This window comes from Taeniopygia guttata, chromosome 3 (assembly GCF_048771995.1).
Source record: "Taeniopygia guttata chromosome 3, bTaeGut7.mat, whole genome shotgun sequence".
In the NCBI taxonomy this organism is placed as follows: Eukaryota; Metazoa; Chordata; class Aves; order Passeriformes; family Estrildidae; genus Taeniopygia; species Taeniopygia guttata.
Genome location: NC_133027.1, coordinates 91,900,720 through 91,920,034, shown reverse-complemented (window position 1 = coordinate 91,920,034; position 19,315 = coordinate 91,900,720). Strand labels below are relative to the sequence as shown.

General features: G+C 43.3%; 1 protein-coding gene across 1 annotated transcript in view; it reads left to right on the top strand.

The window, feature by feature from the left end:
• Positions 1-17,503, top strand: part of JAG1 (jagged canonical Notch ligand 1) — a 36,042-nt gene extending 18,539 nt beyond the window's left edge. The window contains exons 5-26 of the mRNA XM_012572272.5: positions 556-616; positions 4,392-4,522; positions 4,815-4,934; positions 5,361-5,474; positions 5,927-6,040; positions 6,787-6,900; positions 7,303-7,349; positions 7,845-8,018; positions 8,513-8,663; positions 9,189-9,353; positions 9,869-9,982; positions 10,581-10,694; positions 10,800-10,913; positions 11,038-11,154; positions 11,666-11,693; positions 11,786-11,871; positions 12,666-12,779; positions 13,004-13,113; positions 13,195-13,431; positions 13,763-13,894; positions 14,337-14,487; positions 14,838-17,503. Coding sequence (XP_012427726.2) covers positions 556-616; positions 4,392-4,522; positions 4,815-4,934; positions 5,361-5,474; positions 5,927-6,040; positions 6,787-6,900; positions 7,303-7,349; positions 7,845-8,018; positions 8,513-8,663; positions 9,189-9,353; positions 9,869-9,982; positions 10,581-10,694; positions 10,800-10,913; positions 11,038-11,154; positions 11,666-11,693; positions 11,786-11,871; positions 12,666-12,779; positions 13,004-13,113; positions 13,195-13,431; positions 13,763-13,894; positions 14,337-14,487; positions 14,838-15,295 — 2,966 coding nt within the window. The 3' untranslated portion in view covers positions 15,296-17,503. The remainder of the gene's footprint in view (positions 1-555; positions 617-4,391; positions 4,523-4,814; positions 4,935-5,360; positions 5,475-5,926; positions 6,041-6,786; positions 6,901-7,302; positions 7,350-7,844; positions 8,019-8,512; positions 8,664-9,188; positions 9,354-9,868; positions 9,983-10,580; positions 10,695-10,799; positions 10,914-11,037; positions 11,155-11,665; positions 11,694-11,785; positions 11,872-12,665; positions 12,780-13,003; positions 13,114-13,194; positions 13,432-13,762; positions 13,895-14,336; positions 14,488-14,837) is intronic.
• Positions 17,504-19,315: the final 1,812 nt, after the last annotated feature.

The window sequence follows — 19,315 nt, the reverse complement described above, 5'->3', positions numbered from 1 at the left end:
GAATGGCTGCTACCTAGGTAATTGGGGAATGAGAAAACAGGTCTTAAGAACGGACTGTCAGCCTGTCTTAATGACTGAGTTTACCTGCAATTTGAATTGTTGCTCATCTTGATATCCTATCTGTTCAGAGATACAGCCAAAACTAAATCCAGAGTAGTTAAAAGCTGCTTTGAATTAGGTGTAAAACCAGGGAGAGTAGCCCAGATCACCTGCAAAACACAGAGAAAGGAAACCTGTAGACTCCAAGTGACCTGAGCTCTGCAAGGCACAATGGTTTCTCCCACGGGAAAACAGCTCTTTGAACAGCACTAGGAACCATTCCTCTGCAAAGTCAGGGGAACAGATTACCTATAGAAAGGAAAAGCTGATAGATTTCCTATCCCAGGGAGACACCTACCTTGGTTTTCCTTCCAGTAGACTTGATAGGAGATACTGGTTAAAACCTTGGATTCAGCAGGATTACAGTGCTGGTTAGAGATGAAAACATTCCCAGGAGTGTGAAGGCGCCGGAAGCGGGCAGTGTGCTGATACTCTCCTTTTTTGTTGTTTTAACAGCTATTTGTCGTCAGGGATGTAGCCCCAAGCATGGTTCTTGCACAATTCCAGGAGAGTGCAGGTAAATGCTTCCTATCCCTCCTTGCTTTCCCCCCACCCCTCCCCAACTAATTAAACAAGTGATGCTAAACACAATAGGACTGGGGAGGGAGGGCGTTTTGGAAGTTGTGGTTTTGAGCAAGACACATTATTCATGCTGACTTGCCCAGAATAAGAGGGGAGCAGGCTTTTAATGCACTGATAATTTTAAGAAGCTTTTGGTTTGTGAAGTGGTGGCACTGAGGGAGAGGGGGCTATGGGATAAATTGCGTGAATGCTGCCTAATGAGCACTAACTAATTGTTTCTGCACAAATAGTGCAAATGTTTGGTGGCTATGTTTTTTCCAGCAGCCTGATTAATTGGTTTTCTTCAATTCCAAGCTTGAAGTACATTGTGGGTTTTCTCTCTTCTTTTCCTTTCAGTGTTTCCCTCTCCTTTCTCGCCCCCCCCCCCCCCCTCCGGTTTCTTCCATCAGTAGGCAAAAGTCAAGCATTCTTTAGAATGGGATTAGTTAAATCTCTGGGTTCCTTTCCCATTGTGAGCCTGGCTCCAAGTGCTGAGAGGTTAATGGCTGGGATGAAATCTTGTCAGTGGGCTCTGATGAATGCCAAATTTTGTTGCTGTGCTTTGAAGTCCCTTCTGTCCTGGCAAGGAAACAATGGAAAGCAGATTTTATCCATAACCCAACAATTAAATATCTGGAATGCCTTAAAATATGCAGCACATATTTACAGCACAGGGAAGTCTTGTCCCTTACCCTTAGAGTGGTAGTGGATATTAAATGTGGGTATTCTTTATCAACAGACAGGTTCCAAATTGCTGCATGTAACCCTTAATCATTTCTGTTTACAACTGAGAGCTTTTGAGGTTACAAAAATGTTAATATTGATCCTGTGTAGGAAGGGTTAAAAGTTAATTTTTGGGTATTCTTGAATAAGACTCAGAAGTTTGAAGGAATAGAAAGTAATTTTTCTGCCTAACAAACATATTGGTGGATCCTCTGCTGCTGGAAACCTTTGCATGAAGTGGACTAGGAGTTCCAACAGGAACTGAATCTGAAGTGTCTGACAGACTATTCTATAAGAATTCAGCCTAAACAGCCATAGTGGCTCATTCACTTTCTCTGTTTCTGTAATTCATGCTTCAAAACAAACAAAAAAGAAACTTACCAAGGAACCATCTGAAAGTGAGGTGGGAAGTAACCTCTCATCCTCACAGAGCCATGGCAAAGTGAAAGTCCAGCCAGGGGACAGAGTGTTGTCACTTGTCCTGTGATTTTAATGTTCAGCAGCACTGATACAAACTGGTTAATTCCCAGAGCATCAAATCTAAATCTTTTTTAATTAAAAAAAAGCCTAACAAGTAGTAGGAAGTATGGGGGGTGGGGGGGGTGCAGATGGTGAGAGGAGCATATCAGTCAGGGCTACCAGTGATTTGTGCTGCTGTCATCAGAATAAACATGCCTTGTAGGGGTTGCTGTCTCCTAGTCAGAACAACAGGCTTTGTTTCCAGATTTTTTTCTTCCCTTTCTCTTTCTAAGTCTGTTGCCTCCCACTCACTGCCCAGACATGCACTAGTGCTCTTATTTACTTAAGGTGCAACTTTCCCACACTTGATTTGCATAGTCTTGAAACAATGCTGTCCTTCTGGTGCTTTCAGATAACTTCTGCTTGCCAAGTTAGACCACTATCTTTAAAGTGAACACAGAAACAAGATTTTATTTTCTTTTAAGTTTTGGTGAGTCATATAGCCTGTATGCTACAAATGCAACAGGGTTTAAAAATAACATCCGAGCAGAAGCTGCTCTGTGTTCTGGTACAACACACAACTTTCAAGCGTTCTTAAAATATCCTTTCCCTTTTGCTGCCAGTTACTTTCTTCAATGCAGGCCAACTAAACCATTTTTTTACTCATGAATCACTGTACAAGGAAAGTTAACTTTAAATTTCTCATGAGAAACTGCTGTATGCATATAATTAAACATGAGTTATTACTGTGAATCTTTCTCTGGAATTGATATGCCACTTTTTCTTTGCCTAAATGTCCATAGCCTTATCCAATTTTGTTTGTTATATTTTGAAGCTGATGTTTCAAGTAGTACCTTTGCCTCTAAAGTTCATGATTTTTTTTCCTGTGTGGTGTTTTTTAATTATTTTGCTTTCTTTACACTTGTCCTAAAGAAAACAAAACCCACAACCACTTTGATTTGATGGGAATAAAATCAATCCTCAATTTTGATACCTGCTTTTGCAGGTGAGGTCCCTTAGTTTGGCTGGCATGCAAGCTCACAGGCAAGTTCCTTTGAATGCAATAAATATTAAAAGAATCTAGTCCTAAATTTTGATCTTTGTTTATTCTCATTATATGCCCTGTACAGAAGGATTTTCCAAGAGCTACTTGACGGTGGTTGTTTTGCCTTACCTGTTTTTTTTTTTTTCATGTTCTTTGCCCTGACTGGCTTTTTTTAACACACACACTAATAAGAATTTCCCATTGACTTTGAAAAGGCTGCTATTCTGATAGCTATTAAAGAAGAAAAGTTAATTAGGATGCAGTTTGTCACCTGAGATTTTTAGAGGAGAAGTCAGACTTATCACTAGCTGTGTGTGATTATCCATTGGATAGATCCTTCTGGCTTTTTCCCATGAGAAGAAATTGCCAGCAGAAAAATGGTGGGGGGTTTTACAAATAGAAAGCTTAGCTGACTTCTGTAGGACTGAGGTTTGTTTTCATAATTTAGTGACAGCTTAGTGCATAATTGCTGCTGATCAATTACTCTCAGGACCTGTTAATGAAATGCAGTACCTCAAAAAGCCCTTGCTTTTAATTTTCAACTTGTTTTGCTTGTTCCTATCTATAGATCCACTTTAATCCGAAGGTTCCTTCATCTGTCTTGCTAGTGAGAACTAAATGAAAGCCAAAATAAGCTTTCCCTTAAGGGAGTTTTACTTTAAAAAAACATTTTCCTTTTAAGTAGAGAATTCAGGTAGCTCATTGATGGTGACAATAAATAATTCAAATAATAGTAAATTCTTCAGACATCAGTGTTTCTCAGAATTGGACATGATTTAGTTGTTCCCTGAAAGGAGGTTATTAACATAAATGAAACTCAGAAGCACACTGACAGCTGATCTTCGAACACATGTAAAATCCTGCTGTGCTGCTTTCTTCCATCCCTGACTGTGGCCCAGTCCGTACTGGCTCTGTGTGTCTCTCTCCATTCAGAATAAGGGTGGCTTCTGAGAGAGCAGGGAATTCCTCATGTTTTGCTACTGCCTTGCCAAGGGCTCAGAGTTGCTGGTTATGGTTTTGTTTGTCTTCCTGCAAACACAGCATGGCTGAAACGCCTGGAACCTTGTATTCATGAGGATCTCTGGATAACTATTGTTTCCACTGACTTTTTCTTCCCCCCTCAATTTATAAAGCGCCCTGTCAAAGTCCAGAGATTGATTTGTAGTGCACACCCACCCTCTCTGTCACATTTATATGAGGCTCCAAAAGAGTGTTATTGTGCTGAATGGCCTCATGCTGGTTTTCTCAGAACAGTTATTCTTTTGTCAAGAGGCCGGCTACAGAGACCTTGGCAAAACTAGCAAAATGTTTGTTTACAAGAAACCATCAAACAATCCTTGAATAGCTTCTCCCCTCCCATCATCCTGCCCTTCTCCCCCACTTCCCAGCCTTTCTTCAAGCTTTGGAGTTGTACACTTGTATCTACACACAGCAATTATGATGGGTTTGGGTTTGTTTCCCTGTTCTGATTTTTTTTTTCCTTTTTTTTCCTCTTTGACTGAAGGTGTCAGTATGGATGGCAAGGCCAGTACTGTGATAAGTGCATTCCACACCCGGGATGTGTCCATGGCACTTGCATTGAACCATGGCAGTGCCTCTGTGAAACCAACTGGGGTGGGCAGCTCTGTGACAAAGGTATGCTAATCCCAGAGGGCCGTGTCACACTGGGATGTCAGCCCTGGCAGACTTTGCACGTGGGAGTGCACGCGGGGCTCAGCGAGCTGCTGAAACGTGCTGGCCCTCAGCTGCCTGCCCCTGTCCCCACTGCTGCACCAGCATGGTTAGCATCTGTCCTTAGCTTGTCCCTGTCCTGTCCCACTCCTCTGTGGGCATGCATTCTGTAAAGGCTCTGGGGTAACAGAACAAAGCACATGGTGATGTTCCTGTAACTTTCCAGCCTGGCTTTAACGCTCCTCCCCTCTTGTAGATCTGAACTACTGTGGAACCCACCCGCCCTGTTTGAATGGTGGTACTTGCAGCAACACTGGCCCTGACAAATACCAATGTTCCTGCCCTGAGGGCTACTCGGGACAGAACTGTGAAATTGGTAAGTGTTGGATGGAGCTGCTGCGTGACAGTTAATTCTTGCCAGATTTTGGTGGCTAGTTTTGGATGCACTTTACGAGATTGAGGAAAACTCAATTTGTAGTGTACCCCGTCAGGGCTGGGTACAAACATGCAGCCTTTCCTATTCTCATGCTTTTTCATGAATGTTTGGTGTCTCTGAACATGAGCCTTCTGCTCACTGGGAAAGTCACTGCGAGCCACCCTGTGTCTGGCCGTGGCTCCAGCAGGTGCCAGTGTGCTGGTGAGCTTAGCGTGGAACGAGACTCTCTGCGAGCCAGAAAATTCCTGGTTCTTGCAGGAGCATGGTGCAGCAAGAGTGCTGATGGTGTGTCCAGAGCGGGAGCAGGGGTGGCTTGTGGTGGCATTGCTGTAGCCTCTGCCCTGATGTCCTTCTGTCCCTGTGCAGCGGAGCACGCCTGCCTCTCCGACCCTTGTCACAACGGGGGAAGCTGCCTCGAGACATCCACGGGATTTGAATGTGTGTGTGCTCCTGGCTGGGCTGGACCAACTTGCACTGATAGTGAGTCCCTTCAGTGTTTATTAAAAATGTGCCAGTTTGCTGGTTTTGCTCTGTCTTTCCAATCCCTCATAACATTACAGGGCAGACTACTTAACCTTTCCCAGCCTGAGCATTGCTCCCGGCAGCCATTTACACCCCTGTGTACTCTCTTCCCCTTGTTAAAAATGCTGTTTTGAGGAACTTGCTGGATCCAAATAGGATTTCCACTTGCAAAAAGGCCACAGGGGTAAACTTTTCTCCCAGTGCTTTGAACCCCATTTTCACATTACTCCTCTCTTTAAATGAGGGTTTTGCTGAAATCAAAGACAGCCTGTAAACTCTAGGTAGAAGTCCTGTTGTTCTTCTGTTCCTCAGGGAAAACCTGAGTAGCAGCAACCCTTTGTCAGACTTGTCAGTTACTGCCATTGCCAGTCTGGTAGTGGAGCTAAGCCTCTCCTTATTCTGCATTACAGATATTGATGATTGTTCTCCAAATCCCTGTGGTCATGGAGGAACTTGCCAAGATCTAGTTGATGGATTTAAGTGTATTTGCCCACCCCAGTGGACTGGCAAAACGTGCCAGCTAGGTAAGAACTGCTTTCTCTTCATCCAGTGTTGTTCCAGAGCTGGAAAAGATAAATGCAAAAGGGATTGTGGTCCTGCATTACTTACAGTCATGTTTCTGAAGCCTGTGGATGTCTTTTGGCACATTGAAGATATTCAGTGTCTGTTTGCAGGACTGAGGTCTAGTGCAGTGTGGCTTTCATCACCTTGCTTCAGCATGCTGGCATTTGAAGGAAATAGCTAACCAGAGACATCCTTCAAACCAGAACTGCCCTGAAGTGGGGAGGCTGCCTGTTGTGCCTCCCAGTCCTGCCCCCACATGTGCTTTTCTCCCTTAACCCTGTGAGAAAGTTGCTGTATCTCCTCAACCATGTCAACTCCCCCAGACCCAGGAGCTCACAGCTGGGCTCCAAAATGGGGATGATTTCACCAAGAGTGAGTTGGCTGCATTCTTTGCACAACACACTCAGCCCAGTGACCAGGCTGCAGCATTCCTCCTTCAGAATGCTCAGCTGAGATGCATATGTGGGGGCAAGTTGCTCTTAATGAGTGGCTGGGTAATTGTGAAATAATTAGCATAGCCTGTATGTTCTAATTGCAGAGAAACTGAAAGAGCCTTCAGAGGCTGATGATGATTGACTTTTGTTCCTTCAAGTCATGCTAATCCAGCTGTATGCTGCAAGTTCCTCTTAGCTCTGGAGGAACTGCTGGTTATTGCTGGGGCGTGGGCTTCTCCCTTCCACCCTGAATGTTCCCCTTGGTTTTCCAGATGCCAATGAATGTGAGGGCAAGCCCTGTGTCAATGCCAACTCCTGCAGGAATCTGATTGGCAGCTACTACTGTGACTGCATTACTGGCTGGTCTGGCCACAACTGTGATATAAGTAAGTGTCCATACCCCTGGATTTATTAAAGGCCAGTTCTTTGGGCATATGTGCATGTGCCCTGAGTTCTGAGCTCAATTTAAACACTGTGCAGAGCCCCAGCAGTTGATGTTTTTAGAAAGGGAGTAGTTGGTGCAGAATGAAAATACACAATTTTATCAAAGTCATTAGCCTGTACCATAGTTATATTCTGATAAAGGGACTAAAACAATGATGTGAAGTTTTACTGCCTCTCCTAAAAGAATCGTGAAAGGTTTCCCACCCATTATAATAACCTTATCTCAAGGAAGGCATGCAGGAAACTTGACAAAAAGTTTATCTAGCTGCAGTTTTAGAGAGACCTGAACTCTCTATCTAGTGTAAATATATTTTTGCCTTCTAACCGTGCTAATTTTATTGCAGATATTAATGATTGTCGTGGACAATGTCAGAATGGAGGATCCTGTCGGGTAAGCTATTCTTGTTTTACCTTGGTTTCCCCAAGACTTGCAACAGTAACTAAAATTTTTGAGTCTAAGCACAAAAAGTTTGGAAAATAGCAAATAGGTGGTACAAATGGTCATGTCTTTAAGTTGGGGGAGGGCCTATGTCATGCTACAGCATGTTGAAATATGTCTGTAGAACAGTAAGGGCAAAAAATGTATCTTCAATAAATGACTCATTTTCACTGCCAGTGTCACCAGTGAATGAGCTGATGGTTGTGCAAACTACCTACTAGAACTGTAGGCACTTCCCTTCTACCTGTGGATTAATGTATCCTGCCTGGAAATTAAGAATGTAAACTGGCACTGGGTGGTCTGTGTGCATGTTTGATTTTTCCCCTCTAAATATTTTGGACACAGATGATTTTTTTTTTTAACTTTTTATAATTTTTTTCTTCCTAATAAGAATATATGAAGGGAGGAACAACGTTAACTCTGAAACCTTTTTCTGTTCTTTCCCAGGACTTGGTTAATGGTTATCGGTGTATCTGTTCACCTGGCTATGCAGGAGATCACTGTGAGAAAGACATCAATGAATGTGCAAGTAACCCTTGCATGAATGGGGGTCACTGCCAGGATGAAATCAATGGATTCCAATGTCTGTGTCCCGCTGGTTTCTCAGGAAACCTCTGTCAGGTAAGAAGGCTGGGTGAAAGGCAGGCCCTCAGCCAGTGCCGTTTGTTGTGACGCTCCGGATCTGAGCATGGAATGCCTTGCATCCAGTGAAGCATAGTATAAAGTTGTACTTGATATCGCTGTCAGTCTGCCAAGAAAGTGCTTGATTAATATATATTGGGGGTGGGGGGGGGGAGAAACCAACAAACGCCTGACAGGCTGGGGAGGATTCTCATTGTTAGGCAGACTGCAGAGTTTGCACGTCAGGCTTTGTGGAGCTCTCACTATTAACTTTGGCAGTTTAATATCAAGAGTTGTCTGCCGGAATAGTGGCAAGTGGGACTAAACTCTGTGTGCTAAGAATGATTCTTTGAGGCAGCAGATAAAAAGGTCAGATTCCACAATGTCAGCCTGTCGTGGTGAGGGAAAGCCATGATAAACCTCTTTCACTAAGCTTTCCCTCGCTCCTTTCCCCTCCTTCCCATTTCCCTTCCCTCTCTGTGCACTACTGACAGCTGGACATAGATTATTGTGAGCCAAATCCGTGCCAGAACGGCGCCCAGTGCTTCAATCTTGCCATGGACTATTTCTGTAACTGCCCCGAGGATTATGAAGGGAAGAACTGCTCCCACCTGAAGGATCACTGCCGCACCACGCCGTGTGAAGGTTCGTGTTGCCTTGCAGGTGAAGGGCAATGTCTGGCAATAGTTCCCGCCCCTGGCCTCACTGGAGCCCTAACGCAGCTCCAGAAGGGGAGTCACTGGAGTAGCTCTGCTATAAAGAGGCTGAATTTTGCCCTCTGCTTTAGGCCTCTCTCTGTGTGAAAAGATGTGTGATATTTGTAAGTATCAGCTATTGAAAGACAGCATTATGTCAATGTGGACAGAAAGCACAGGTAGCAAATGGCCTGATGCATTTATTCCAGGCTATGGCTGTGTTCCAGTAACCATCAGATAAGATGCTGTGATTATTTTATGCGCAGTTGGCAGAGTCCAATGTTATTTTAAAGCAGCAAACATATTTGTAGTCATATGTTTATGGTTTTGCTTGATGATTTTAAAGGTCTTTTCCAACCTAAATGATTCAATGGCACAAGTGTCTTCTAAACATCCATGGCTGGAAGTGAAAATGTCGTTCTTGAGGAAGTGGGTTGCATGGGTGATTCTCATGCTGGTCTCTGCTTTTCTGCAGTAATTGACAGCTGCACAGTGGCAGTGGCTTCCAACAGCACACCTGAAGGGGTTCGCTACATCTCTTCCAATGTTTGTGGTCCTCATGGGAAGTGCAAGAGCCAAGCAGGTGGAAAATTCACGTGTGAATGCAACAAAGGATTCACTGGCACCTACTGTCATGAGAGTAAGAGCAAAAAAGAGAATGTATTTTACTGTCCCCCACTCTTACTGGGAAAAGATTCCATCCTTCCCTCCCAGACCTCTTTAAGGTTTCTTCATTGTGACTTAGTGAACCTTGGAACTGCAGTAAGTTTTCATATCACTCTTGGGCGAGGCAGAGTGGAATTTGCTAGGCCTTGGGGAAGGTTCACAGCAATGACCCATCTGGCCTTGAATTTTATGTTGTTAAAAACCTTATGTATACAAGGTCTGAGGGAATTAATAGTGGGGTTTAACATGGATCTTAAGGACTCCTGAATTTTATTTTTTGGTTTTTATAGTGACAGATTCATCACCTTGTGCAGTTTTTTACCCATTTGTCATCTTGCTTGTAACCCTTCCTTTCCAAAAGGTATTATTAGAAATGGAAGTAGCACCAAAACAGTCTGCAGTAAGATAATGAGTCCTAGTAGCTGTACTTCTAGTTTGATTTTTTTTCCCTCTTTTTTTAATCCTCTTCTTTCTTCCCAACTGTTGCAGATATCAATGACTGTGAAAGCAACCCCTGTAAAAATGGTGGCACTTGCATTGATGGCATCAACTCCTACAAATGTATTTGTAGTGATGGATGGGAAGGAACATATTGTGAAACAAGTAAGTTATCCATCCTTTAGCATACAGAAAGATCTCTTGGGAAAACATTGGGAAGGAATGGCTGGTACTGTCTTAAGATGACAGTGACTTATGTCAATAAACTCTGCTTCAAAGGCCATGGAGGATCAGCGCCTCCCATCAAGTCCCAATCTTTTGTGTTGGAACTAAGCGCAAGTTGCAAAGTTGGACTGGGTTTAGAACCTGGCTCTCTCACTATTGAGTTTCCTGCTCTATGCTTTGGGTAACTTCCAGGAAGAAACCCTTTGCATGAGTATATGCCACTTTATGGCCTGTCTGCATATTATACCTGCATTTTGTCAGTCTCAGGAAAAGAAGAGGAGTTGAGTGCTTTGCTCCCTTCCCCTGACTAACAGGGTAGTTTATGTAATAGGCCTTTTCACTGCTTTTTTACTGAAACAAGATTATAAACAAAATGAAAACAAACTGGAGGACTGGGGTGAAACAGTCTTCATCTATGTGACAGTGCTTAAAACTGAAACACAGCCAAAATTAGGAATGGGTTATGCTCCTTTCAAGCATTGCGTTTGTCAGTTCTGTAAACACCACTGAGCTTGTTTTCTCTCCTTAACATATCCAGATATTAATGACTGCAGTAAAAACCCTTGCCACAATGGAGGAACTTGCCGAGACTTGGTCAACGACTTCTTCTGTGAATGTAAAAATGGGTGGAAAGGAAAAACTTGCCACTCCCGTAAGTTCAGCATTTCCAGAATGTAACAGATGTGCTCTGATAGGCTGCTTGAACTCATTGCCCTAAGGGAGCACCAGCATTAAGGATAGTTTGGGTTTTCCACAGGTGAGAGCCAGTGTGATGAGGCGACATGCAACAACGGGGGGACGTGCTATGACGAGGGGGACACTTTCAAGTGCATGTGTCCTGCAGGATGGGAAGGAGCCACTTGTAACATAGGTAAATAGCCTGCACAATCACCAGGACGTAGATGCAGCGCTACAGCTCTGACTTCAGCTGTTACTCTTGGCTCAGGCTTGATGGCTTTCTAACAACTGAGCGGCAAATGTTGTTTGTGTTACAGCGAGGAACAGCAGCTGCCTACCAAACCCCTGTCACAACGGTGGTACCTGTGTAGTCAGCGGGGACTCATTCACTTGTGTCTGCAAGGAGGGCTGGGAAGGACCCACATGCACCCAGAGTAAGTCAGCTCTGCTTGAACTCTTCCAGAGTGTTGCATGATGAGAACATGAGCTCATCCTGTCGCCCTTGGAGTCAAGATTGAATCCAGAAGGGAAAGCTTGTTTGATGTAGGCTTTAGCATCACCTGAATCTTTGTTTTTAATGACTTTATGTGATACAGCCTTGACCTGGGCATGAGAAAGTTGCAAATGAGCTAAGTGGAGACAGATGTTGTCTTGTTTTCTCCTGCATTCTTTTTCTACGAGCAGCTCTGTCTGCTTCCACTTTTTTTACCCCCGCTTTAGATTCTTTACAAGGATCTCTTCCTGTATACATGTGTTTCACAATGTAGTTAACAAATTTTGTGGTACAAGCCTGGAATCAATTTAGTAGAGAATTTCAGCATATTTTTGTAAAAGTTGAGCTAAGTATAACTTGGGCATTAGGGGAAGTTTGATCATTCTTTACTGCCAGTAGAGCTGTATTAGCCAAAATCTACATGTTTAATGCTGTCTGTCTTTGCTTTACAGACACAAACGACTGCAGTCCTCATCCTTGGTAAGTTTGCTATGTTTATCCTTTGCTTTTTTATTGCTTTAGAATTCCTTTTATCTGTAGCAGTTTTTAATGCTTGTGATAATTCTCCACAGTTACAACAGCGGCACTTGTGTGGATGGAGAGAACTGGTACCGCTGTGAGTGTGCTCCAGGCTTCGCCGGGCCCGACTGCAGGATCAGTGAGTGTTCTGATGGCTCTCTGCCTCAGTTTTGTGTCTCGCTTGAACCTTGTTGCAAGACAATCATCTTAATTGAGTTAAGTAGTAGATCAGATGAGTGATAAGTGTCTTGTGTCATCTCTATCCGTACCTGGATCTGTAGCACATTTGGAGAAGGCAGGAATCCCACTGAAAACGAAAGAAATTTAAAGTTATTCAGCTAGAGCTGAAACCTCTTGGTTCAGCCGAGTGGGCAAAATGCCCTTTGGGAGAGCCTTCCCTTGTGTTTGTGTGGCTCAGGCTTCTGCTTTAGATGAAAGTGTGCCAGCCAAAAACCTTGTCAATTAATAATCCACCTCCAAGCCCTGAGGTGATGTTTGCGCTTCCCTGTAATTTAATAATAATTACAGGTAGGAGGACACTTTTTTAATAACAGCTATGGAATAGAAGTCTCACAGCAGCAATAGAGCTGGGAAGGGTTTAACATTGGCATCAGTTGAAGAATCTAGTGGGGGACAAAACTGGAGCACATCAGAGGAGAGGAAGTGTGTCTGTGTAGGAAGGAATGTGTCCTTGCCCTGGAAAGCTCGAGTAGCCACAGGGGTCAGGTTTTGATCTTTGTTAGTTCCACACAGCAGAAACGTCAAAGGACTTTTCTGAGGTTAGACTGGTGCTGCAAGCAGGAATCTATGTCCCAGTAGACACTAGAAAATGAACATAAAGCTCCAGTAGGCAATTATATCCCATGTTTGCTTTTTTCCTGACAAAAGGATACTATGGAGTAACTGTTCTGTTTCCTCTCCTTCCCATCATAGACATCAATGAATGCCAGTCCTCGCCCTGTGCCTTTGGAGCCACATGCATAGATGAAATTAATGGGTACCGTTGCATTTGCCCCCCGGGTCGCAGTGGTCCAGGATGCCAAGAAGGTATTCCAGATCCCAGAGCTGATCCTAGCACTTGTAGCAATATCTGTATAATTGCACATTGATGGGTTTGTGGTTGTATGGGGTTGGTTTTGGGGCATACTATCTGTTGTTTTTTAAAGCAAGTATCCTTATTGAAGAAGCAACTTAGTGGGAAGTTTAGATGAACTTTGAAAAGGCATTTGTTTCCTATTTTTAACTTATAATTCTGTTGAATCTCTCTTCAGTTACAGGTAGGCCTTGCATTACCAGTGTTCGAGTCATGCCAGATGGAACTAAGTGGGATGACGACTGCAATACCTGTCAGTGTCTGAACGGAAAAGTCACCTGTTCTAAGGTACAGCTGTGCTCTGGTTGGACTTACACCATCTTCTGTCCTCTAGCCAGTGGAATCTCACCAGTATTCATCCTCTCCTAGGTCTGGTGTGGCCCTCGGCCTTGTGTCCTGCATGCCAAGGGCCCCAGCGAGTGCCCCGCTGGCCACGCCTGTGTCCCTGTGCGGGATGACCATTGCTTCACCCACCCGTGTGCCGCCGTGGGGGAATGCTGGCCCTCCAACCAGCAACCTGTGAGGACCAAGTGCAACTCAGATTCCTACTACCAGGACAACTGTGCCAACATCACCTTCACCTTTAACAAAGAAATGATGGCCCCGGTAAGTAATAGCAGCTCGCTGGGCTGTGGCACACACAGACTCATTCCCAGAGCATGGAATGATGTTTTCCCTGGGGAAGACTGCAGCAAAAGCTGACTCTGCCTCATTATCAAAGAAAACAAAAAGCAGAGAAGGATTAATATAGCCTTGCAGCCTAAATGCTTTTGTGACTAGACAAGAAAAAAAGCTAGGTTGGAGGGAATTCCACTTCCTTTTCCCTTGAGAACTCTTACTTCAGGGCAAACAAAAGAATCCCAAACAAATCTTATATCTTTGTGTTCATGTGCATATGTATTTTAAAAAAGCCAACATCTTTTTTTGTATCCTCCAGGGCCTTACCACAGAGCATGTTTGCAGTGAATTGAGGAATCTGAATATTCTGAAGAATATTTCTGTTGAATATTCCATCTATATTACCTGTGAGCCTTCCCACTTGGCAAATAATGAAATCCATGTTGCTATTGTAAGTATTCCTGGAATATTTTAAATGTCTTAGTAGTTAATTGCTTGGATATGTGTGCAACACGTGGATTTCATAAAAATACTAATTCCTGGCTTTGTCAGTGCTTCTTGTGGTTTAGTTTCCATCCTGATACCCTTTAAAAACAGGAAAGGAATTCTGGTTACATGTGTGTACGTGAGAGCTACCATCCAGGGGCAGCTGTAATAGGGAAAGTAAAACATTTCTCTGTTACACTCTTGCTTTTGGGGGGGCATTTCGTCTTTTTAAGGATGAGAACAAGAATTCTGAGTCACTAGTTTCTGCCCACAGCAGTCCTTTAGTTCTGTTTTGTTATATATGAACAGCAGCAAGAGCCTTCACTGCCTGTGAAGGTTTATAAATAGCATGTTGCCCCATGCATCTGATGTGGTGCTTGGTGTTAATTGTGTGCCTCCTCCTGCAGTCTGCAGAAGACATCGGGGAGGATGAAAACCCCATCAAAGACATCACAGATAAGATCATCGACCTCGTCAGTAAGCGTGATGGGAACAACACCCTCATCGCTGCTGTCGCCGAAGTCAGGGTGCAGCGGCGGCCAGCCAAGAGCAAAACGGGTGAGCTGCTCCTTGGCCCCCAGCTACTGCACCTCGCCCTGCCTGCAGCACCCCTGTCAAGGGGCAGAGCCTTTCCCTCCCTTTGGAGACTTTCAGCAAGTCCCTGTTCATCAGGAACAGTGGGGAGGCTTTGCACCCAAGGTCTTTTTATTGATAAAAACCCTAAGAAATGTTCCAAAGTTTGCTAAACCAATGGCCTAACCTGGCAAAAGGGCTGCTACTCTTCCATGCTCCTGGTGGAGAAATATGGGAAATGACAAGGCATAAGAACTGAGATTTGTTTTCTCTGAGACATCCCAGAGTGTCCCCCATGGTTTGCAGCAGGACTAACTGTCTCCTGTCTCTTCCAGATTTCCTGGTGCCCTTGCTCAGCTCGGTGCTGACAGTAGCCTGGATCTGTTGCCTGGTCACCGTCTTTTACTGGTGCATCCGAAAGCGGCGAAAGCAGAGCAGCCACACCCACACGGCCTCTGATGACAACACCACCAACAACGTAAGGGAGCAGCTGAACCAGATCAAAAACCCCATTGAGAAACATGGCGCAAATACTGTCCCCATTAAAGACTATGAAAACAAAAACTCTAAAATCGCCAAAATAAGGACACACAACTCCGAGGTGGAGGAGGATGACATGGACAAGCACCAGCAGAAGGCCCGATTTGCCAAGCAACCAGCCTACACTTTGGTAGACAGAGATGAAAAACCCCCCAACAGCACCCCTACAAAACACCCAAACTGGACAAATAAACAGGACAACAGAGACTTGGAAAGTGCACAAAGCCTAAATCGGATGGAGTACATCGTATAGCAGACAGTCGGGTGCTGCCATGCAGGGCCTTTGAGTATCATTATAAAGGCACTCAAGAGCTTGTAGTTCTTAAACTGTTGTGTAATATTTGAGTCTAAGGCTATTATTTACTTAGAATCCCTGTGTTAATTTAAGTTTGGACAAGCTGGCTTACACTGGCAATGATAGTTGCTGTGGTTGGCTGGAATACCAAGTGCTGCATTTCACATCTATGCAAAACTAGTCAAAAGTGCCCTCCTGTAAATTCAGCTGCAGCTGATCCATCACGGAAACGTTCCATAAGGTATTACGTAGCCTTATTACTCTTCCTTAGTGTCCATTTTTTCTCTTCTGCCATATGTTCCGATTTATACAGTTTCTTTAGAATAATACATTTTATTTATATTTATTGAATTTGAGTTTTTTGTATATTGGTTTTATGGTGACGTACAACTAGTTCTGTATTTGAAAGTGCCTTTGCAGCTCGGAACCACAGCAACCATCAAAAATAAGTTTATTATTTATTTTTTTATTGTATTTTTGTTGGGGGTGGGTGGGGGGAACTTGTCAGCAGTTGCTGGTAAATGAAGAATTTAAAGAGGAAGATGTGTCAAAAATAGAAGTTTGTATAGATATGTAAATAATTCTTTTTTTATTAATCACTGTGTATATTTGATTTATTAACTTAATAATCAAGAGCCTTAAAATATCATTCCTTTTTATTTATATGTATGTGTTTAGAGTTGAAGGTTTTTGATAGCATTGTAAGCTCGTGGCTTCTCTATTTTGAATTTATTTTCTTGTTACATGTTGCCTATATGCCAAAACTAAGGTGTTCTAAAATAGTTTATTTTTAATAGGATGGGCTTCCATGCCTTGATGCTGGTTTTTGTACAATGTCAAACGTTTGAAACACCTTCCATAGTATCACTTTAAGACTATTTGTAAGTACTGACTGAGGCAGTTTAGAGAATTAGACTAGAAAATTTTTTTTGCTGCTTTAGACTTGAAAACCGAGTGACAGACAGATAATCTGCTAAGAAGCAGTTTAAGGGAACAAAACTGAGCTATTACTTTATGTAGATGAAATGTGAGTGGTTGCATGTAATTAAAAATATCAAATTAGTGTGTGAAGTTGGAAATACAGCAATCTTATTTTGTAAATTCTAATTATTTTTTTCTCACCATGAATATGTAATACTGAACCACTTGTAGATTTGACTTTTTTTGTAATCTACTGCATTTAGGGAGTATTCTAATAAGCTAGTTGTTGAATACTTGAACAGTAGAATGTCCAGTAAGATCACTGTGTAGGTTTGCCATAGATTACACTGCCCGCCTTAACAAGTGAGGAAATCAAAGTGCTATTATGATGTTTGAGATCAAAAGGCTTATAAACATAGTCATCTCAGTGGTTAACCATTGAGATAATGAAGATACCTTGTATTGTGATATTAGTGTTATATGAAAATGCATCTTTGATGTGTTGTTCCTGGCAATAAATCTTGAAAAGTAATATTTATTAAATTTTTTGTATGAAAACATAAAAGAGCGTGGAGATTATTGAGCTTGGGGGCGCTCCTGGCCAGTCAGTTGTGCAAAAGCAGGGGCAGGTGCTGCTGGAGGTTTCCAGGACCTGCCTCTGCCTTTGGTGGAGTCAGTTTTTTGTTAGATGATTACACGTTCCCCTCTGGCTCCCGGTGGCACTGAGGAGGTTTGAAAGCAGCATGTCCCTTGTTCTCACTGCCTCTTGGCCAATGTCCCTCGGTGTTCTGAGAGAGGGTGGTGTGGCTGCACCTGTGCAACGAGTTTACCCTGCATGGGCCAATGAGCTGCCCCCAGATAGGAACCAAATCTAAGTAGCTAGGCAAGATCCAAAGTGCTGACCTGGATGGGAAAGGATCCATAGATGATGCTGATTTCTAATGGGCAAAAAGCGCTTTGTAAAGCATAAAATAAACTCTGAAAGTATTCAACACGATGGCTTTGAATGCTGAACTAATGCTGCCCCTCCCACCTATGTGCAGGGGCTGGCTGCCTCAGGGTCTGCTCTGGTTTTACCATGTTCTGATGAAGCTGCAAAACTGTTCTGCTAAGGGGCTATTGCAAAGCTGAAGGAACAATTAACTGTGTAACAAGTTCATTGAAAAATAGTTAAACCAACCTGCTGCAAGGTTAGGCCTTTGCGTCTGTATTTGTTTGTAATAATAAACAGGTATTTTATATACAGATTGCTGCATTATGAATACACTGAACACTAACAAAACCTGAGAGTGAGAAATACTTTCTTCTGTACTTTTTTTACAGCTGTCAAAAAAAATTTGATAAAATCTAATTAGTATTATTTTTTATTTTAAACTCACTTTAGAAGATTTCTATCATGGCTACTCTACTTTGGCTGGGTGCTGCTTCTACTCTTCCCACTCACACACCACACAGGGCAGGTACTGGAGCCTGTTTAGTTTACTGCGTCCTGAAGGGGAAGTCACACCATTGGCTTCAGCTGACCACTTCAATAATTCCTCATCAAACAAATCCCATGAGTATTTATTTCCCTTGGTTCCCTGACTTCTAAATCTGCAATAAAGCAAACATGTAATGTCCAAAACAGCTACTTAAAGATAATGGAATCTTCCACCTGCCTCCAAAGGGCAAAGCTGGGCTGTTCCCTGACTGCTTTCCTGTACTTTTAATGTTGAATTAACCATCTTCTTGCTGTCTACTGCTCACATGGGTCTCAAATTCAAAGATACAGAAACCAGCCACCTCTTCCAAAGGGCTCAAGCATACCTGAATTTGTAGGAATTTGCAAGAGTCTGCCTTCTATATAAGCAAAAAAAATAATTAAAATAGGGCATTTGCTATTTCTGGGAACACATAGTTATCAGGCTTCTTGAAAACCTACAGAGGCCATTCCTATTTACAGACTTAATCATCTAACAATGCATATATGTAGTGAAAAAGCTGTTTAGGTCTTTGAAGACTCAATGAAAGCAAAACCTGGGTTCCTCAAGCTTCAAAATAGCCTTTCCAGTGCTCCATATTTTGTTTCTGCAGAGGTCCTCCACACACACCCTGCTTTTCCCCATTTCCCCATGGATTTTCCTCACTTTGTCACTATCCCATGGTGTTAGAAAATCAGAATCATGCAAGTTGTACAGGGGGCAGATAGAAAATTCTACACAATTGCCAGGATGGTATTTTTAATTAATCCTCCTATCTCAGTGGTAACTCCAGAATTTACACTGATGACTGTAACACAAGAACAGTCCCCCAAAACCCAGAGCAGGCTGGGGGCTGGTCCATGAAGTGGTTTCCGTTGCCATGAAAATAAATAGAAACATGAAGTTTAGGGCTTCCCTCTTAGAATCCCAAGGCACATTTATTTTTGTGGAAATCATGCTTTGCTAGGTCACACTTTTACTACTCAGGGAAGATATATTCTGTTTAGTCAGGTGAAGTTCCCCACTGCTACTTTAAGTTTGTTCTTTGGATCCTTCTTCATCTAAGCATTGAAAAATGTGTGCTACCAGAACTGCCATTTAAGCATACAAGAAATGAAATTAAATAGAATTTAAATGAAATGGCTCCCCTTAGCACTCTGGGCTTTGCTGTACCTACAGCTAATGGAACCTGCCGAATCTGGGTTTGGTTCAGCCCGAGCTGAACATGGCCACATCAAAGCTCTGCACCTCCGCATGGAAAGAGCCCATCTTACGTAGAGGTACCTGGGAAAGGTGCTGATGGTGCAGGTTACATCAGCCTTCACACCAGTACATTCATGTAACCAGGAATGCCAGCCTTGGGAACGGCTCCCTCTGCAGTGCTGACAGGAGCCAAGGGCAGCTGAGAGGGCTGGGACCTGAAGCCCCTCAGGCCAGGGGAACATGAACCAGGCTGGGGCCCAAACGTGTGACTGCATCTCCAGCCATGCCCTGGTGAAACCATTTTCCCTTGCACAGACACACCTCCTGTTCTCACACCAGCTGACACCTGCACAGCAAGAGTTAATGTTATTCATCAGCTGCCTGCCAAGCTGAA